The 18,231-nt window shown below is 33.5% G+C and overlaps 2 protein-coding genes across 2 annotated transcripts; both read left to right on the top strand.

Annotated features, from left to right (window-relative positions):
- Nucleotides 1-302: 302 nt before the first annotated feature.
- On the top strand, nucleotides 303-3,681 carry LOTGIDRAFT_116181 (hypothetical protein; the record flags this gene model as incomplete). The annotated part of the gene is made up of 4 exons (XM_009055060.1): nucleotides 303-404; nucleotides 2,310-2,534; nucleotides 2,896-3,129; nucleotides 3,475-3,681. 4 exons carry the CDS (start codon nucleotides 303-305, stop codon nucleotides 3,679-3,681), a joined length of 768 nt encoding a protein of 255 aa, XP_009053308.1.
- Nucleotides 3,682-6,371: 2,690 nt separating this feature from the next.
- On the top strand, nucleotides 6,372-10,660 carry LOTGIDRAFT_160186 (hypothetical protein; the record flags this gene model as incomplete). Its single annotated transcript, XM_009055061.1, has 4 exons — nucleotides 6,372-7,024; nucleotides 7,395-7,473; nucleotides 8,422-9,771; nucleotides 10,592-10,660. 4 exons carry the CDS (start codon nucleotides 6,372-6,374, stop codon nucleotides 10,658-10,660), a joined length of 2,151 nt encoding a protein of 716 aa, XP_009053309.1.
- Nucleotides 10,661-18,231: the final 7,571 nt, after the last annotated feature.

The raw sequence follows: 18,231 nt of genomic DNA on the forward strand, positions 1-18,231 counted from the left end.
TAATTCGTCTGTTGTCACATTCAAAGCAAAGTATAAGTGAGATATTTATAATGAAGGATTTACATACTAATTACATTATATACATGAAAATACTGAAATTCTCTTTCCATAATATTGTAGTTTTTTGCCAAATTTACATAATTAGGCGCACCCGTTTTCAAAAAGGTCACAGTAGTTTCGATTGGTGAGTCGATAAATTCTACAATACCTACATAACATCTGGATGATAGAGAATAAAGGTCAAGGTTGATGCATAGAGGTTATGGTTATATTATTCCGTTTTCATTCACACGTCTATCAACATGCCAGTTATTGAAAAGATACTGCAAGGAATTGTCAGGTACAACAATGTCACTAAACCTGCAGCTCTAAAACAGCTCATAGAGGTCAACAAGAATGTCCAGGTAAGATTTAGTTGTTCAGCACTAGTCTGTCAGTAAGTCGGTGTCTAGGAACTGGTGCTACTCTTTATTCAATTTCGGTCAAATAGTAAATACACAACATAGCATTATTATGCCCGTTTCAGAAATGTTTTTTTAATTATCCTTATGCAATTTCTTGGTCATTAAATATAGCTTAATTCCTTACTAAAGGGTAATTGCATAAAAATGGAACTTGATAAAATTGTATTAACAAATAAAATTCATTTGATTAATACCAGATAATATGCACTTGTCATTTTTTTTTTGGGATCCAAAGTCCAAAATCTTATTATTTGTAGTACATTAAAGGGATTCTAAAGAGGTAGTCTTAGTTTTGTTTGTATATCAGGGACACTGATAGTATCCATTTGCACCATTCCAATTTTCAATCAGACATCTGTGGTTCCTGTAATTCCAGTAAAACTAAGTGCATGATGAAATCACTGATCGCCAAATATGCTTTACCACATAAGACTCTTAACTTTTAGTGAAGTCTTTTTTCATAGTTTTAGTGGAATTGGAGGAACCAAAGTCTGCTTAAAATTGGAATGGTGCAAATTGATACTATCAGTGTTACTGATAACTGGTACACATGAAAGATTTAGACATACTCTTGACAATCCCTTTAATGTTGAGTCATTTTCAACTCTTTGCCAAGAGTGTGCTGTGCTTAAATGATAAAGTGACATCTCTCCTTTATGACTACTCTCAAAGTAGGCTACTATGTGGTGTTGTTCATTTTAGGGCTTGATCAAAGTCATTATAATGCACAGGTTTTGAAACTTTTTTTTCATTTTTCAATCTCATTTTCACAGATGAAAATACAGACTAATCAATGATGTTTTTTTCAATATATATCAGTAAGAAACTAGCAAAAAAAAAAAAAAAAACTATCTTGGCAGGCTACATAATTGCGCTTGATACAAAAATTAAATCCAATCCAAATACAATCCAATCATTCATTTACAAACTTTCATGATAAAAGAAAAGTATAAGTACAAAGTTTGTACAAGCTTGATAATGTAAAGATGCCTAGGGATTCGAAGCGATGAAAATTGACCGGCTATTTTATGATCTACAATTTATGAATTGTGATTAACAAAAACTCGTTTGACACACTGTAAATGTTTGAGTGATAATCTTTGGGTTTTGTCTTTGCTGTTTCCCTTTAATCATGTACAACATTTTGTACAATTCATTGCACTAATGTATTCATAAAGATAATATTGTTATAGCCTATTAATGGATGGCTTCATGATGAATATTACTATATTATCAATTTCAACGACTAATTAATGCAAATATTAGATCCACCACATTTCAATAGGGTATGATTTGATCTATTATTAAGGAAATTCAAATTATTATTTGAATGTGATCCATTCTAATTTGTTGCTATTACCATGTGTTAATTTGATTAGTCTGTAGACTAAGTACTGTACTATCAATATCAATTGATGTTGATGTGATAAAATAACTTATTAATTTGAAATTTAAATTCAGAAGATCACACAGCGTGAAACTCTGAGTAACAACATGTTTCCAGTTATGTTTTAATATTTTTGATTTGAAAATTAATCAAAAATACAGGTCAAATGATAATTATATGGTTAAAATACTTTGAGAAGATATCTTTTCATTTTGCATTGCTAATGTTATGATAATAAGCATATAATCTGTACATACTAGAAAATTGAGAAATGCAAACACTTCTGGAAGACAATTTTGACTGTTTGTTCAATTAAAGATGTAAGTGAAATAACACTGAATTTTGAAAAATGTTTCTACCAATGAAGCTAATTTTTTTTTTATGAAAAAATATCTAAAACTAGATATCATACTTGTAGTTTGATATCAGTATGGTCCTATATGTCAATTTTCTTTCAGCCAAAAGCCATTGTCATATCCTGCATTGATGCCCGTGTATTGCCAGCAAAGTTCTTAGACAATGAAATTGGGGATCATTTTATGGTGCGTAATGTTGGGAACATGATTCCAGATGCTGATACATTAAATACAGATACAGTCTCTACTGAAGCTGGAGCGCTAGAATTCTGCTGTGTTCAAAAAAATGTCAAACATGTCATTGTCTGTGGTCATTCTGATTGTAAAGTAAGTATTTTATTACTTCTTAAAGTAATCCTAGTCCAGATATCCAGGCCACACTTTGTGTGACATACATGCCAGAAGGCATCTATTCATGTTCACACTGGTGCAATAAGAAACTACGTATGGTTCTTACATGGAACAAGCTGCTAGTGATGAACGAGTGAATAGTGTGTACTTGATCTTGGTACATGTATTTTCTATGCAGCATTCAACCTTATCAAATTTCTTCAGTTGAACCAATAAACTGAGGCCCTGCATGCTACAGGCTGTGCGTGCTCTCCTGGCTAAATTTCCCTCATTGCACACTGCATGATGTTGCCCGTCTTCATTAGCCCACATTATTGCATTATTGCATCTATTTCAGACAGTGAGTATGTTATATGAAAAATGTGTCGCTGAAGAATTCTCAAAATCTCCTACAACTTTTCTAGAAATGTGGCTGAAACTTCATGGTAGAAACACATTAAAGGCATTTAACCAGTTACAGGAACATAATAATTTCATGGGACCACTCAAATTTGACATTGAAAATTATAAAAGCTTTGAAGCTTATATTGACCCAGAAAATAAATTCAGTATCGTAGATAAATTTTCTCAGGTAAGAGATTTTTTATTGTGTTTGGTAATTTCATGTATGCCTTACTTATGTGTTGATAGTGGTCCTGGATTTCTGAAGCCATGGGTGGTGCTTCTGGCCATTCAGTTCAGTGTATTTAAGAGTTGAGGAAAACCTGTTAGTAGTATTTTTTCTTATATCAATGCCTAGTTACAATCTTTGAAACTTCTGATGTTATCATGTAAAACAGATCCAGCTACTTTTCGATTTGATTAAGATGCATATCTAGATGTATTGTTTCTTGTTTCAACAAAAAAAACCCAAGATCTGTGTTTTAATCAGTTTGGTTACTTATTCAAAGTCAATTATTTTTTTTATATTCTTCAGGTGAATTGTCTTCAACAATTACATCACATATCCACTTATCCTTTCTTAAAGTTAAAACTAATGACAGGGCAGTTGTTTTTACATGCATTCTGGTTTGATGTACACTCTGCTGATGTTTATATGTTTAGTCGCAGCAGGAAACAGTTTATACCAGTATCTGACGATACCTATGACCATTTATTAGAAGACTGTCATAAACAGAAATAACCAGATCTTAATAGTTAGAGCTACAATTATTGATAATTTTATTTTTCAAATGGACGAGATATTTGTCATTAAAGCAGGATTCCAATTAACAAGAATTGTGTCAAATTCTTTCTCCTTTTGTACACAAATTTATCAATTTTGTTAACATTGTGAAATAAATTCTGGCTTTTCATTAAAGGGATTGTAAAGAGGTTTTCTAAAATTATTGTGTATCACCGACACTGATAGCATCAATTTACACAATTTATTTTTTTTAGAAAAACTCTTTACAATCCCTTTAATGTCAATGCAGGGAGTAATTCTTGCTTTTGTGAATGCATTTGCTTGTTATGTTTTTGAAAACTATCAGATTACGATAAGTTTTCGTCCCATGACATTCTATTTCAAAATATGCACATACTGCCACTTTAATTTTGAGATTGTGTAGATATGTATTTCAGACCAAACTTGGGCAGTAAGCTAATATTATCCAGCCCTTGTTTTTGATATAGATTGTGTTTTTTTAGTCTCAGTCACTGTGATTTTCAGATTTGAAGTTTCTTTCACAAAAACAGAATTTTAAAGCTTGTGATTGTCTGTGAGCTGTGCATATGGCTTATATTGTTTATTTGTTTTATGTATCAAAAGCAAATAGACCAATTACTCTTCAGTTGGAAAACTTGCTAAAAGCTATGTTGGGTGCTACTTGTTTTGTCAACAAAATATCTTTGTTTGGTTTGGCCCTAATTATTCATGATAACATAGAGTAAGTTAGCACAATTTCTTTCCAGAAATTGTGACTCTAAATGACCTATTTTCTAGGTTGAATTTGTTGGAATTTGCATCAACCCAATTGTGGTCAGTCCAAGATTATCACTTTATTAATTGGGCTTTAAAATTTCTAATCAGACTTTGACTCGGAAACCACAATGGCAGTTAGCATAATGGATTCTCAAGTATCAATTTTTCTTCATTGAACACTGCATGGTATTGCCCAATGAGTTCGTAAATGAAAACTTTGATTATAAGGATATAATTGTTGTCGCTTCTTGCCTTATTTCAATAAAAAGTGAAGAGTGTAGAGAAATCCTAAACTGCCAAACTGAAATCAACAAGTGTTATGGTAGCTAAAAATGTGTTCTAATGGTCCAAAGACTATGTACCTCTATCAGATTATTTTATTTCTGTCTGTTTTTCTTGTATGTGATATAATTATATTAAACCTATGAGATTTCTGTTGGCTGTTTTATAAGTTCTCAGAAATTGTGAATCTCTTTGGAAATATTCAGGCATGAATTCAATGTTATTTGTACATGTATATGTTCAAGCTATTTCAAACTTCGTACCTATGCTTTGACTGCAATAGCCACTTTTCTTGTATCACGAGATTCAGCGAATTGATTGGATTGTTCACAGGCCAAAGTAGCCAATCAGAGCCCTCGATAGAAAAGTTGTCGACATTGTGGCTTTGTGATCACAGACTTTTAGTCGAGGCCTCTGATTGGCTGTATTCGCTAGCGTACAATCAAATCGCATCATTTACAGACTTGCATGATACAAGAATGGTGACTATTGCAGTCAAGGTATAATACGAAGTTCGTAATAGCTTTGTAAGATGCTGTAAGTACTGCAAAAAGAATTTATTGGCAAGATTCATATAGGCCTCTATCGCTAACCTTAAAAGGTCCGCTAACACTTTATAGATTCAGCTTTTTTTTAAACTTTTGTATACGCTCATAATTAAGAATATTGTCGTCATACTTACTGTCTTAATGGACATTTTGCGACAATGGGATATAGAGTTATTGCCCTTGACATTAAACATTATACATGTACCTACTTCAAGGATATTGCAATATATAGTTTTATAGAAACAACTGTTAATCAAACTAGCATCTCGATGTTGAAAAGGGCCAAAACCTAACAGATTTTCTCTTATTAGCCAAGAAGTAATACATAAAACTCCATTTCATGTCTGATATGATCACTACGTCTATCACCAAGTCTTGCTATGTGATTTATCTTTAAGTAATATTAATGAAGCGTAAAAAAATCGCATATCTTACGATTAACTAACTGGGGATTATGTTATATATGACTGTATATATAAATAAGGGTAAAACCTGCACCGACTTGAATACTTTAAAGATGGGCTCATAGGCTATAATTTTCTTTTCGAGATTTTAGGCTTATCTAAAAATAAAAATCAAGCAATGAGATCACTCCAAATACTTCTTCTGTCAATGTGGACAAGCTTAAATACCTACTTTCCCAGCAGATAAAGATCAATTCTTTGTATAACTTTGAGAATCTAAATTTGGCAACTAATTTGTCTGCAGTCAACTTGATGATAACTATGGGATAATGTCAACGACGCCTCTGAAAGTTTTATTGTCAGTATTTCGATTTTGTAAAGAAATCGGAAATTTAATTCTTTCTCCCATTTATTTTTTTTAACTAATCATATCTTCAGGTCCATATCAGTTTTAAATATTGTCATGATTTATTAGAGTTATTTAAATTCATGTTATATACAACATACTCAACAAATGCCCATTCACCAAGCAAATCCCTACTATGTCAACAGGTGTATATCACTTTAAACTATGTAATATTATTGACCCAATAATCACTGTGATCATACTGATTAACATATAAATCATAGGTAATATGAACCTGTTCAAGTACGGTCATAGTTTTAAACGTGAAAAATGGCGGATACATTGGAAAATATTCACTATAATGCTAATTTAGAACATCAAATCAAAAAGATTCTGAACGCTACAGATGACGAATTTATCTATCGCGACTTTATAGATGGTAAAATAAGTAAGAAATTCAAAAGTTCAAAGAAGAAATCGAAAAAGGAGGATGCGTTCGATATGTGTGGATGGATACCACACGGGGCAGTGACTCTGAGAAAAATTGAACGATCTAATACTGACAGTGCTAGGGATCTGAACAGAGAGTTGATATCGTGGAAAGAACAATGTGGAATAAATCCATCAGATCGACATTATTTTCATTTTAAACATTATAAAGATACGAAAAAGTATATAGAACAGTATAGAAGGGAATGTGTTTGTTTACGAAATACGGTCATTCCGAAAAATAATGAATGTTTAGACATTAAAAGGATCCGCAAAGTGAATAAAAACAAGCATCTACGAACGACCACTACGTCTTCACCTACAAGGAATGGCGAATCGAAACCGGCCACGTTTAGTTACACCAATAGAGGTGCGTCCCTGTTGACCAAGCTATCGGATACGGTGTATAATAATGATTATAATGCCGATGAAGGTAAACATATGGACACACAAACCAACAAGCAGGTAGCCCAAAACACACCTCCAGAAAACCGGTAAGATTATTTACTTTTCTGAAAGTGATTCAACAGATGTTTGCTGACTTCTATTTGGGGATATTCCAGATTTGTACCATTTCAATACAGCTGAATGATAGTGACGTCATGATCTCTCAAAATTTCGTACAGGAAATTGGAATAGCATATAGAACCAAACTTATATACATTAAAAATCAAGAAAATCTCAGTTTAATCCCATTAAGGCCTACAAAATTCTAATTTTTATATAGCACTCTGAAGAGCAACAATCGTAAGTGATAAGAATCCCTCTGCGCACAAATTTGTCCTAATTCAGCCACCATATTGCCGTCTCTAAGAGTTGTGTATTGTATCTTAAACTTCTTGTTATAGTTATGCTCTAATTCAGAATACTAAGTCCAGTTAAAGGTATCAACTCTCCAAGAACAATAGATAAGTTAAAGGCATCAGTTCAATATTTAGAAAAGGTAAATGGATTTTTTTTTAAGTTAATTGATCATCCGTCGTGAAGTTCCTATTATTTAATAATAGTGAATTTTGATCGTTGTGTGTTCTTTGCAAAGAGATCAATAGTTTATAAAAAAAAGCTCTCAACAGTCTTTCGCTAAAAATGGCTGATAGGCAAATTGGTTACTGCACGTGACGCGTTTGTATGTCCACAAGCTACCAAGTATATATACGCCTATATAACTATTAGAAAGTCATTGTTCTCCGCACACCCATCTTTAACTCTCATGTGTCACGTACCGTTGAAATGAATCTGCCATATATCTATTCAGATATCAGACCGGTATTATTTTTAATTGGTCGAAGGCGTGGTTGGAAATATTGGTTGTATGGCGGATTCATTTCAAAGGCTCGTGAGCCTCCGGAGCTGAAGAAGCTGTTCATCAAGACAAAGCTTTGAACATTGGTATCTGTATTTCTGGAGCAAATCATATATTTTTACATTTACAGAGGAAGAAAGGGTAATTATGATGATGCTAATGCTATATTAGTTTATGCTATATTGATTAATGCTATATTGATTATTGTTAATGCTATATTGATATACTTTATTTACTTTAATGCTTTATCTTGCAGTAGTTTTATCTGATGCTGGTAATATTAATGCTAGTTATATTGATCCAATGCTGGAATATCCATTTAATGCTAGTTATATATTGATCTAATGCTAGTAATATTCATGTAATGCCAGTTATATTCATCTTATGCTAGTAGTTTTTATTTAATGCTAGTTATAGTGATCTAATGCTAGTAAAATTTATTTATTGCTGGTTATATTGATCTAATGCTAGTAAAATTTATTTATTGCTGGTTATATTGATCTAATGCTAGTTATATTTATTTAATGCTAGTTATATTTAATGTTATGTTCACCCAGTGCTATGAATAGGTGTTCTCTTAATTTCCAGTGTGATACTTCTATAAACGAATCGGAATATAGTGATGCATCCGAACAAAGCGATGACAACGCAGAGATTGCGATGCCTATGCTCTGCTTATCCGATTCCAATGAAGGCTCGACTAACGTTACCAGCAAAGAAGATGCAGCTTTGGCAACATTTAGCCCACAGAATGATCATTTGGATAACGAACTTAGTGATTCTTATAGTGACCCAATTAGTGATTCGTCTTGTGCTAAAGATAGTCCCAAACCCGACCTTTCCGTGAGCACAAGGCCAGAAAATGGTTTCCACAAACCTTTCTATCCGGATACTCGATTTGGTGACAAGAAAATTATAACATCTCCCGAATTTCCTGTGGTCAAATCCGTACCCTCTTTACCAATATCTGAAGTTAACAACAGTGGTGAAAAAGTTTGGAAACCGACGACCAGAAAAAGTCCGTTAAATAGAATGAATGAATTAGAAAAAGAACGACAAGTAGGCATCAACCACCCTTTTAAAAGCAAAAATCCTTTCCGAGATGTCAACAGTCAATCACGTCATGCGGAAAATAGGTTCGTCTCTGTTAGTGAAAACATCAACCCGCCCGGCAAGATAAGACCCGTATTAATCCAATCACAAACCAATACGTCTCAATTCCCACAACCGATGTGTTATAGTTTTAAGGCAGACAGTGCAAAAATACCCGAGAGGTTTGAAGGACAGAGAAAAATATTTCCACAAAAATCGTCTTCAGCTTCGGACGTTTTTCAGGTGAAAAATGACTTCAGCGATATTTCTCGATCTCCATCAACGCCTAAAAGCATCAGAAGAGAATCATCGTACCGACAGAAACTTTACTTCCCAACGGAGGAGTTCAAATCGCCACGACTAGAATATACAGTCAAAAAGGATACTCATGCTTATGCAGAAACGCCCATATCGATGCCTTCCATCTATATGTATAAACACGGCTTGCGAGTTGTCGTAAATAAGGACATAACGGTACAATCAGATAACACATCAAATCAGTTGCCAGCATTGAATGTCAAACCATCCACTGACAATACTACATCCTCTAAGAAGCAATTCCTTCAGATTAGCGAATACACACCAACTATGGATGGAAAGCATCATACAAGTTTGCCAGCCGTAGATTACGATTCTGATGATCAACCCACCAGCGACGCCGCACAGGAAACCCAAGCTAGGAAAGTGCTGCCTCGAAAATTGAAGGCACAAAAAGATAAATTCGCAAGCTACAACATCAGTGATAAAAAGATGAAGCAATTTGTCGAGATGAACAATTGTGAACAAAATTCTACGAAGAAAAAACTTCTAGATGATAGTCAGGGAGGACCATCCATTGCTAATGGGGTATATAAAGACATCACGAATGGAATTTTAGTCACAAATTCACTTATCTTATAAAATTTACAAATACAAGACTCGACATTGCCTCCAATGTACACATCACTATATGCAATTTGTTTTAATTTTCAAATACCAATGTTAATGCAATGTTCACCTTTTTAATATTTTGATGTTTAACGTTCATTATTGTTTTTCTTATCATTTTCTAATAATTCATGCAAGTCCATATTTCAATATATTCAGCGAAATTTGTCTGAATTTAATTAATTTGCTTTCAGGGGGACAAAAATGTATAGCTCCCCCTGAAAAAATTCTGTCCACCGAACAATTCCATTACTGCAACTCAATTATATACACCATTTCCCCTCCGGATATATTACTTGCAAACAATCAAGTCTGGCTACGGACCTGTTTGCTTTACCAACGTTTCATTGAGATGGGCTTGGTTTTAATGTAGGTTAAGTGTCAAACATTTTGTCTAAGTTGGTTCAATTGCACTAAGCAGCACCAACCACTTGGGTTTGCCACCACACTTTAGACTACACCTGATTTTCACTTTTTTCTAACACAAACACTCTTTCATTTGTTAATTATTCTACAAGTTAGGTACCATATATGCATTAAATTCAACGACCTTGTCAATTTTCATAAATTATTTTTCTGTTGTTATTATTATTATCTGTTACCCAAAGATAGTCCAAAACTGAAGTTCTATTTGAAAGATTTTATAGTAAATATAAGTAATTATCACCTTACGATTTAATACAGACCATATTTAGCAAGTAGTTCACCTGTAACCATGCTCATGATTTGTATATTACAGATGTGGTTTGATTCCAATGGTCGAGCCTATGTAAGCCTAGCAGCACGATATGAACCAATAAAGAAATAAACCTTTTCAGGTATATATTCAGAAATACTAAACTTATTCATAGACTTAGACGACGTGGACTTAGACTTAGACACGAGTTACGGTGTCCGTTGTGGTGTACGCTATGAGATACAGTAGAAAATAGAAGAAACGAATCGTGTCCGGACCGTGTCCACACCGTGTCCAGATCCGTACCTCGTTGGTTCACTTCTTCTATTGTGGTTCGTATCGATTATTCCGCACAGTACACAACACAGGACACCGTACATCGTTTATTCCGACCTCAAAGCATGTATTTTTATTTTATATTACAGATTAAGGATAACATCCATCACGGTTTTGGTTAGCATCGTTGAATGGAAAACCTCATTGCGTCAGATATATGCTGAGAGTGACCAGAAAGTAGAAAGACAATTATGCTCTCGGGCATATCGATGAAAAAACAGTTGGCGAAGGTGAATGCAGAATCGCTGGAACCCAAATTCACCCAGACACCCATTCAACATCTCAGGGACGTTCATTACAAAGATCCCCACCATTTGGCACAACTCGGCAGTTTTCCTAATGATGCAGAGCGTTAGCGGAACTTTCATAGTAGACATTTTGAATTGCCCTAACACACCACAATATAAAGAAGAATGCAAAAAGTTGCCGAATTCTTTCGCGGTGGACCGTTTGACGGAAACTGTGTTCTTGCAATTAGAATGTCTGCTGTGTTATATCTGTTTTCTGTATCCGGTTTTCCCGATTTCAGAATCTGACACTTGCTTTTCGCTAATGTGCTCAATATATGATGACGATTTAATTGTAATTCAGCCATTCAGATGGTCATGTCAGTTATACTGGTACATTGTAAAACCATAATCCAATGTGTCTTTGTGAGGAAACCATGTCGTTAAAATTCGAGTTGTATGTATAACACTATGGAATTCCGATGCCTACTAGTTCATGTGCTATTATTATAAAGGAAAATGTAGTTGCTGAGATTCGAATATTTGAACTGAAATTCAAGACGCTTTTATGAGAATTTTAAAGGTATAATACCCCTTAGGATGACCAAAACACAGAAATTTAGTGGAGTTACCTGGTGTCATAACTATAATCCAATATATCCATTAAACTAAGTAGTTTTGAATCACTCTTAGCAAAGGTTTTCAAAAATTATTTAGTTTAGTGGATATACTGTCTTATATATAGGGAATCTATTCTTTAATCATGGCGCCTGGTAGATCCAACTAATAAATATATACTCTTATTTACCAAGTTTGAGACTGTAAATTGTATGTCCATTCTAAGAGGTAGTATTCCTTTAGCAAAATTTTTTTATGTACATTATAGTTGTGATATATTCAGTCATATTTTTTTTAATTAAAATTCCACTCTGATATGTAAAAATTTTTTACTTAAAATTGTCCTTAAAATATGTATATGTTTTACCAATGCAAAGTCATTGTTAAGTCGCAAATAGACGAGGTACGGTGTCCGATGCGGAATAATCGATTCAAACGAAAATAGAAGAAGTGAACACAAGAGGTACGGGTCCGGACATCGTGCGGACACGATTCGTTCCTTCTATTTGCTACTCTATCGACAATCCCGCACCGTACACCGCACCGGACACCGCACCTCGTCTTTTCGCACCTTTTGACTACTATTAGTACTTTGAAGTCGATATGCCAATTCATGTTGAAATTATCAGTTAAATTATATTTACTCAAGGAAGTACGGCAGTAGGCTCTATAAATAGTATTCAAAATAGCACGTGCATGTTTTGATAGTTGACCTGATTTGTCCTTCACGTGACAAAATGTCGACGTTTGTTTTGCTGTGTGTTGGATGATATTTCTTAAAAGTCTTTGATACATTTGTTTACAATTGTGTATATGGATAATATTCATATTGGATTGATACTTCATAATTTTAACGGAATTATAAGTAAATGCCTTCACACTGGAACTTCCTTGAAAGTAAGTTTCTTGTCTTTTTGCGTCCCTTTACCGATACTGTTGATATGAATTGGAATACATGTATCAGCTTCGAAATAGTAATGAATGTCATGAATTTCCTTGGCGTCGATGAAACTATGAACATTGGTGATGTACGTTATCACTTTGGATCTTCCACAATATTGTCTCGGATATGTTGTAACACAAATGGCATTCATTTATTTGTGAAATTGCAGAATAGCTCTATTTTTTTGTATCATTGAACGCGTTCAAATATTAAAGTTAAAATTTGTGTATAACAATTGTTGTAGAACGTCTCCCGTCCATATACAGTGGAATTTACCAAACCCCCCTGCAGTGTCCAATGGGAGGAACTTTGCTAGGACAACGGCATTAGCCTATTCTTCTTCGATTTTCAGTACTGTAGCACACAAAGTCTCGGTTTAGCCTATTGTCCCATCCGAACAACTAGACCGTACTGAAAATTGAACCGACATGAAACGACAAAAACAACCAATGAAAACGGGGAACCGAGCAGGAAAAAGACAGGAAACGACCTCAAACTATTTTGCAATAAATCCTGAGAAGGCTAATTAGGCCAAACAAGTAATTAATTAAATCATGAAAAATTAAAGTGACCCATACTTGATATTTTTAATTACCTTCATCTCAATGCTTATTCCCCTGTTTCTTCTTTGTAACATACGTGTAAGCTATTTTTTAAAGAAATTTAGGGGGAGTAAGGCTACCGTTCATAATTTTCACAGCCAGTATCATGTCTTAAAGACGAAATTTAGCATATTTGTTGTCTTTTTGCGAGCTTAATGTAACATCAAGACAACACTATAGAACAATATTGTTACAATGTATTAACAATGTTATATACCAACCTGAATTAGGTGTGGGTTATGTGCGGTATATCACAGATAAAATGCACAGATAAAATAATTATGAAAGACGTCAATAAAATGCACATTTTCTTAAAATGAAGTACATGTTCGGTCTGATTATCATGCTTAGATTTCATCGCAAAATAGTTTCAGGTCGTTCTCGTCAGTCGTTTTCCTGCTCGGTTCCTGGTAGTTTCCTGGCCAGTTCATGTTTTAGTAAGTACAAGACTAGAAGCTTTTTGTATATGTCAGCCCCGTCGATCTCCATCACTGACGGGGGATACCGGGTTACAAAAATCCGAAGGTTTTATCTCGACCTATGCCTGGATTAAATTATGACCCTTCAGCTTAGCTTACTTTATAGATAATCCGAGAACCAAACATCGAAAGCTCCTTCTCGAAACCGATCAAATAAACGAAAACAAAAAAAGACTTTAGCTTGTTCGCTTGATATTATTTGCAAGTTGGTAAGACAAGGCTTTTCAATATCGAAATATTTTTAAAATTGACAACAAACTGGCGGCTGAAATAATGTTCGGCACGCAATGTTAGTCTTGATTACGGACTACATTGTTATTAAAATGATAGCCCTTTGACCACTTGTTGATTCTTTTGATCACTGCTGCACGTGCTAGATGATGTAGGTGATGTGAATTTCTTTTGTTACAGAACGATTCGATGTTAACGTTAGAAGAACACCTTTGATAAAGGTAAGCCATTTAAAACATTTCTAAACCGATTTGGTGACTTTTGACTGATAGCATTTCAGGCCCGTAACCTGACTTCTCGACTTACTTACAAAGCCCACAAGCCCCATGTCCATGTGGTGTCCTAATTGTAGACAATGTTCACATGTAATTTCAAGGAATGAGGGTAGGGTGGTAATTCTTTCAAGGCTACTGTCTTTGCAAGTTCGTTGGTGAATTTTAAAATCCTCTCCAGAAGTTCCCAAAATTCGTCCTGATGATTATTCTAAATCCGAAACATCCGAATCCTGAAAATTCGATATGCATATCAATATTTTAGTTTCACATAAACAGTATTATATTGCTATTCGTCTTGAATGTCATAATTTTGACAAAACCTTCTCTGAATTAACCTTTAACCACAAAGGTGGGGCAGAAATTGAGAATGGGGACATAAGGCTATAATTTCACCATGCAAAATATACCGAAATATCCTTTAAAATAAATTCTACAATAGACTATGGATAATACCTAAACGAGGATTTTATATCCGAAACTCACCTAAATAGAATGATACGAGTTCTTGTTAATTCATTATCATGAAGTTCAACTTCAATTGAATTGGTTTTTTTAATTGACAGTGATATGGTTGTTGGTGAAGGCTGAATTATGGTTTTGAAAGTCATGAAAGTCGTGAAAAAGTGTAAGTTATGTTATGATTCATGTTTTTTAAATTTAACTATGTTCCCCTGTCAAGGTAAAATGACTTGAATGGAAAGGGCGTCCAGTCGATCTGATGGGACATTCAGCCGAGGCCCCGTTTTGTACAATCCCGTTCCCTATTTAATAATGTAAATCGAAAATCGTGTAGGCAAATGCCACTGTCATGGTAAAAACACTGCTGTTGCGAAATGCGGAATGACCAAAAAAATCTATTTTGATTTATTTCATTTCATTTTTGCGGTGATATGGATGTTTGAACCTATGTGTTTTAAAGGAATGATACCTACTGAATGTCACAAATAACAGTTTTACAGAAGGTAAGCCAACTACACATATCTATACTATTGAAGTGCTTCCAAAAGCATATACCTCTTCGTACACGTATACAAGCTCTACAGGCTACAATTTTTTAACACACTGATGTCTGATGTTTGGTTTTGAATGGTTTTGTAGATGATGGTTAAAAAGAATAGTCATAGATAATGGTTAAGAAGAATAGTTATAGATAATGGTTAAGAAGAATAGTCATAGATAATGGTCAAGAAGAATAGTTATAGATAATGGTTAAGAAGAATAGTTATAGATAATGGTTAAGAAGAATAGTTAAAGATAATGGTCAAGAAGAATAGTTATAGATAATGGTTAAGAAGAATAGTTATAGATAATGGTTAAGAAGATAGTTATAGATAATGGTCAAGAAGAATAGTTATAGATAATGGTTAAGAAGATATTTATAGATAATGGTCAAGAAAAATAGTTATAGATAATGGTTAAGAAGATAGTTATAAATAATGATGAAGAAGAACAGTTAAAGATTATTGTTATGAATTGTTAAGAGGAAAAGTTACAGACAACGATTAAGAGGAATAGTTGTAGATAGTGGTTAAGTTATTGCTGGTAAGCGAGTTTTGTTTTAGACTAATGAAGCGCTTTGTTTCTTGATTGCAGGTTAAGATGGAACAGAAGATGCAAAATATATCTCATATTATACTGACTTTATCTGATACAAAACACAATAACATTATCTACATAGGTATCTAAAAAATATGTTTAACGGTTTTTGTTATTTTGTTCTATTGTACATTGATTTATATATTTTGTATTGAAAGGCTTGATCAACCAGCAGATTCAGGTCTAATAGATTACGTTTGTAGAAAATATGTTGTGATTTTCGTTTTACATGAACATTGTTTTTGTAAGGTTCAAATCAATCTCATTTGGACGATATTGGTGAATTAGATTTCTGGTTAAATTTCCGTGTATTTTCCAAGAATTGGAGTTCTTTTGTGACTAGTTGCTTTCTACGCAATCTTATTTCTATTCAAAGAGTATTGTATTGCAATTTTTAGTTTAATTTGTAATGTACAGACTTGGGTATTGTTCGCACGTTCGTTATGTCTATTCAACTGTGGAATATCTAGGTATGGAATATCAAACAGTCAATATCTAAATGTAATATTGTATTACTCTGTAGTATACCCTGAGATGTCTGGCAGATGACCTTACATTTTGTTTAAAGAGGCAATAAACCCCCATATCTAAAAACTCTCATTTGAAAATATTGAAATTATTAATGATCAATATTATTTTATAGAAAAATTAATGAAAATTAGTAACCAACCAAACGATAGATATCGAAATAAATCAACAAGAGAAAAAAACACGGCATCAAGTATACCTTTAAATCAAACAATTTCGTGATCTAAATGTTTAAATAAACTTTAACTATGAAAAGTGATATTATTTATCCATTTTACAGGGCGCTAAACAAATCAGTGTAAAATTTTATCAGCTGATGGGGCCGCGTGACATAATTCAATGTATAGTCTATGGAAATAAATCCATGTTCTGACCTAATTTGGACTTAAAAAAAAAAAAAAAAAAAAAAAAAAAAAAAAAATGTAAAAAATTATTTTCTGTTCTATGGCAGATATTTGAGTTCTGTTTTTTCTGACATGTGCAGATAGTCCATGTGAACATTGGTGCAAAATTTCAGCATTGTAGCTTTGTAAGTTTTCACGCAAAAAATTTATTTGTCTTTGAGCACTTCTTGTGCCCCAATATGCAGACTGCATATAGCTAGTTTGAAAACTTACAGATTTTGATTTGATTTCTTGTGTTTTTTGAAGTCCTTGGGGTCTAATTAGTAGGAAAAGATCAAAACTTGAGCCAAAAGTTTGTATTTGAAAAAGTTGTCTATAGGCCATATCTGCCTCTATGGTCAATATGCATTAAAAATGTAAAAAATTATTTTCTGTTCTATGGCAGATATTTGAGTTCTGTTTTTTCTGACATGTGCAGATAGTCCATGTGAACATTGGTGCAAAATTTCAGCATTGTAGCTTTGTAAGTTTTCACGCAAAAAATTTATTTGTCTTTGAGCACTTCTTGTGCCCCAATATGCAGACTGCATATAGCTAGTTTGAAAACTTACAGATTTTGATTTGATTTCTTGTGTTTTTTGAAGTCCTTGGGGTCTAATTAGTAGGAAAAGATCAAAACTTGAGCCAAAAGTTTGTATTTGAAAAAGTTGTCTATAGGCCATATCTGCCTCTATGGTCAATATGCATTAAAAATGTAAAAAATTATTTTCTGTTCTATGGCAGATATTTGAGTTCTGTTTTTTCTGACATGTGCAGATAGTCCATGTGAACATTGGTGCAAAATTTCAGCATTGTAGCTTTGTAAGTTTTCACGCAAAAAATTTATTTGTCTTTGAGCACTTCTTGTGCCCCAATATGCAGACTGCATATAGCTAGTTTGAAAACTTACAGATTTTGATTTGATTTCTTGTGTTTTTTGAAGTCCTTGGGGTCTAATTAGTAGGAAAAGATCAAAACTTGAGCCAAAAGTTTGTATTTGAAAAAGTTGTCTATAGGCCATATCTGCCTCTATGGTCAATATGCATTAAAAATGTAAAAAATTATTTTCTGTTCTATGGCAGATATTTGAGTTCTGTTTTTTCTGACATGTGCAGATAGTCCATGTGAACATTGGTGCAAAATTTCAGCATTGTAGCTTTGTAAGTTTTCACGCAAAAAATTTATTTGTCTTTGAGCACTTCTTGTGCCCCAATATGCAGACTGCATATAGCTAGTTTGAAAACTTACAGATTTTGATTTGATTTCTTGTGTTTTTTGAAGTCCTTGGGGTCTAATTTAGTAGGAAAAGATCAAAACTTGAGCCAAAAGTTTGTATTTGAAAAAGTTTGTCTATAGGCCATATCTGCCTCTATGGTCAATATGCATTAAAAATGTAAAAAATTATTTTCTGTTCTATGGCAGATATTTGAGTTCTGTATTTTCTGACATGTGCAGATAGTCCATGTGAACATTGGTGCAAAATTC

This window comes from Lottia gigantea (genome assembly GCF_000327385.1).
Source record: "Lottia gigantea unplaced genomic scaffold LOTGIsca_23, whole genome shotgun sequence".
In the NCBI taxonomy this organism is placed as follows: Eukaryota; Metazoa; Mollusca; class Gastropoda; family Lottiidae; genus Lottia; species Lottia gigantea.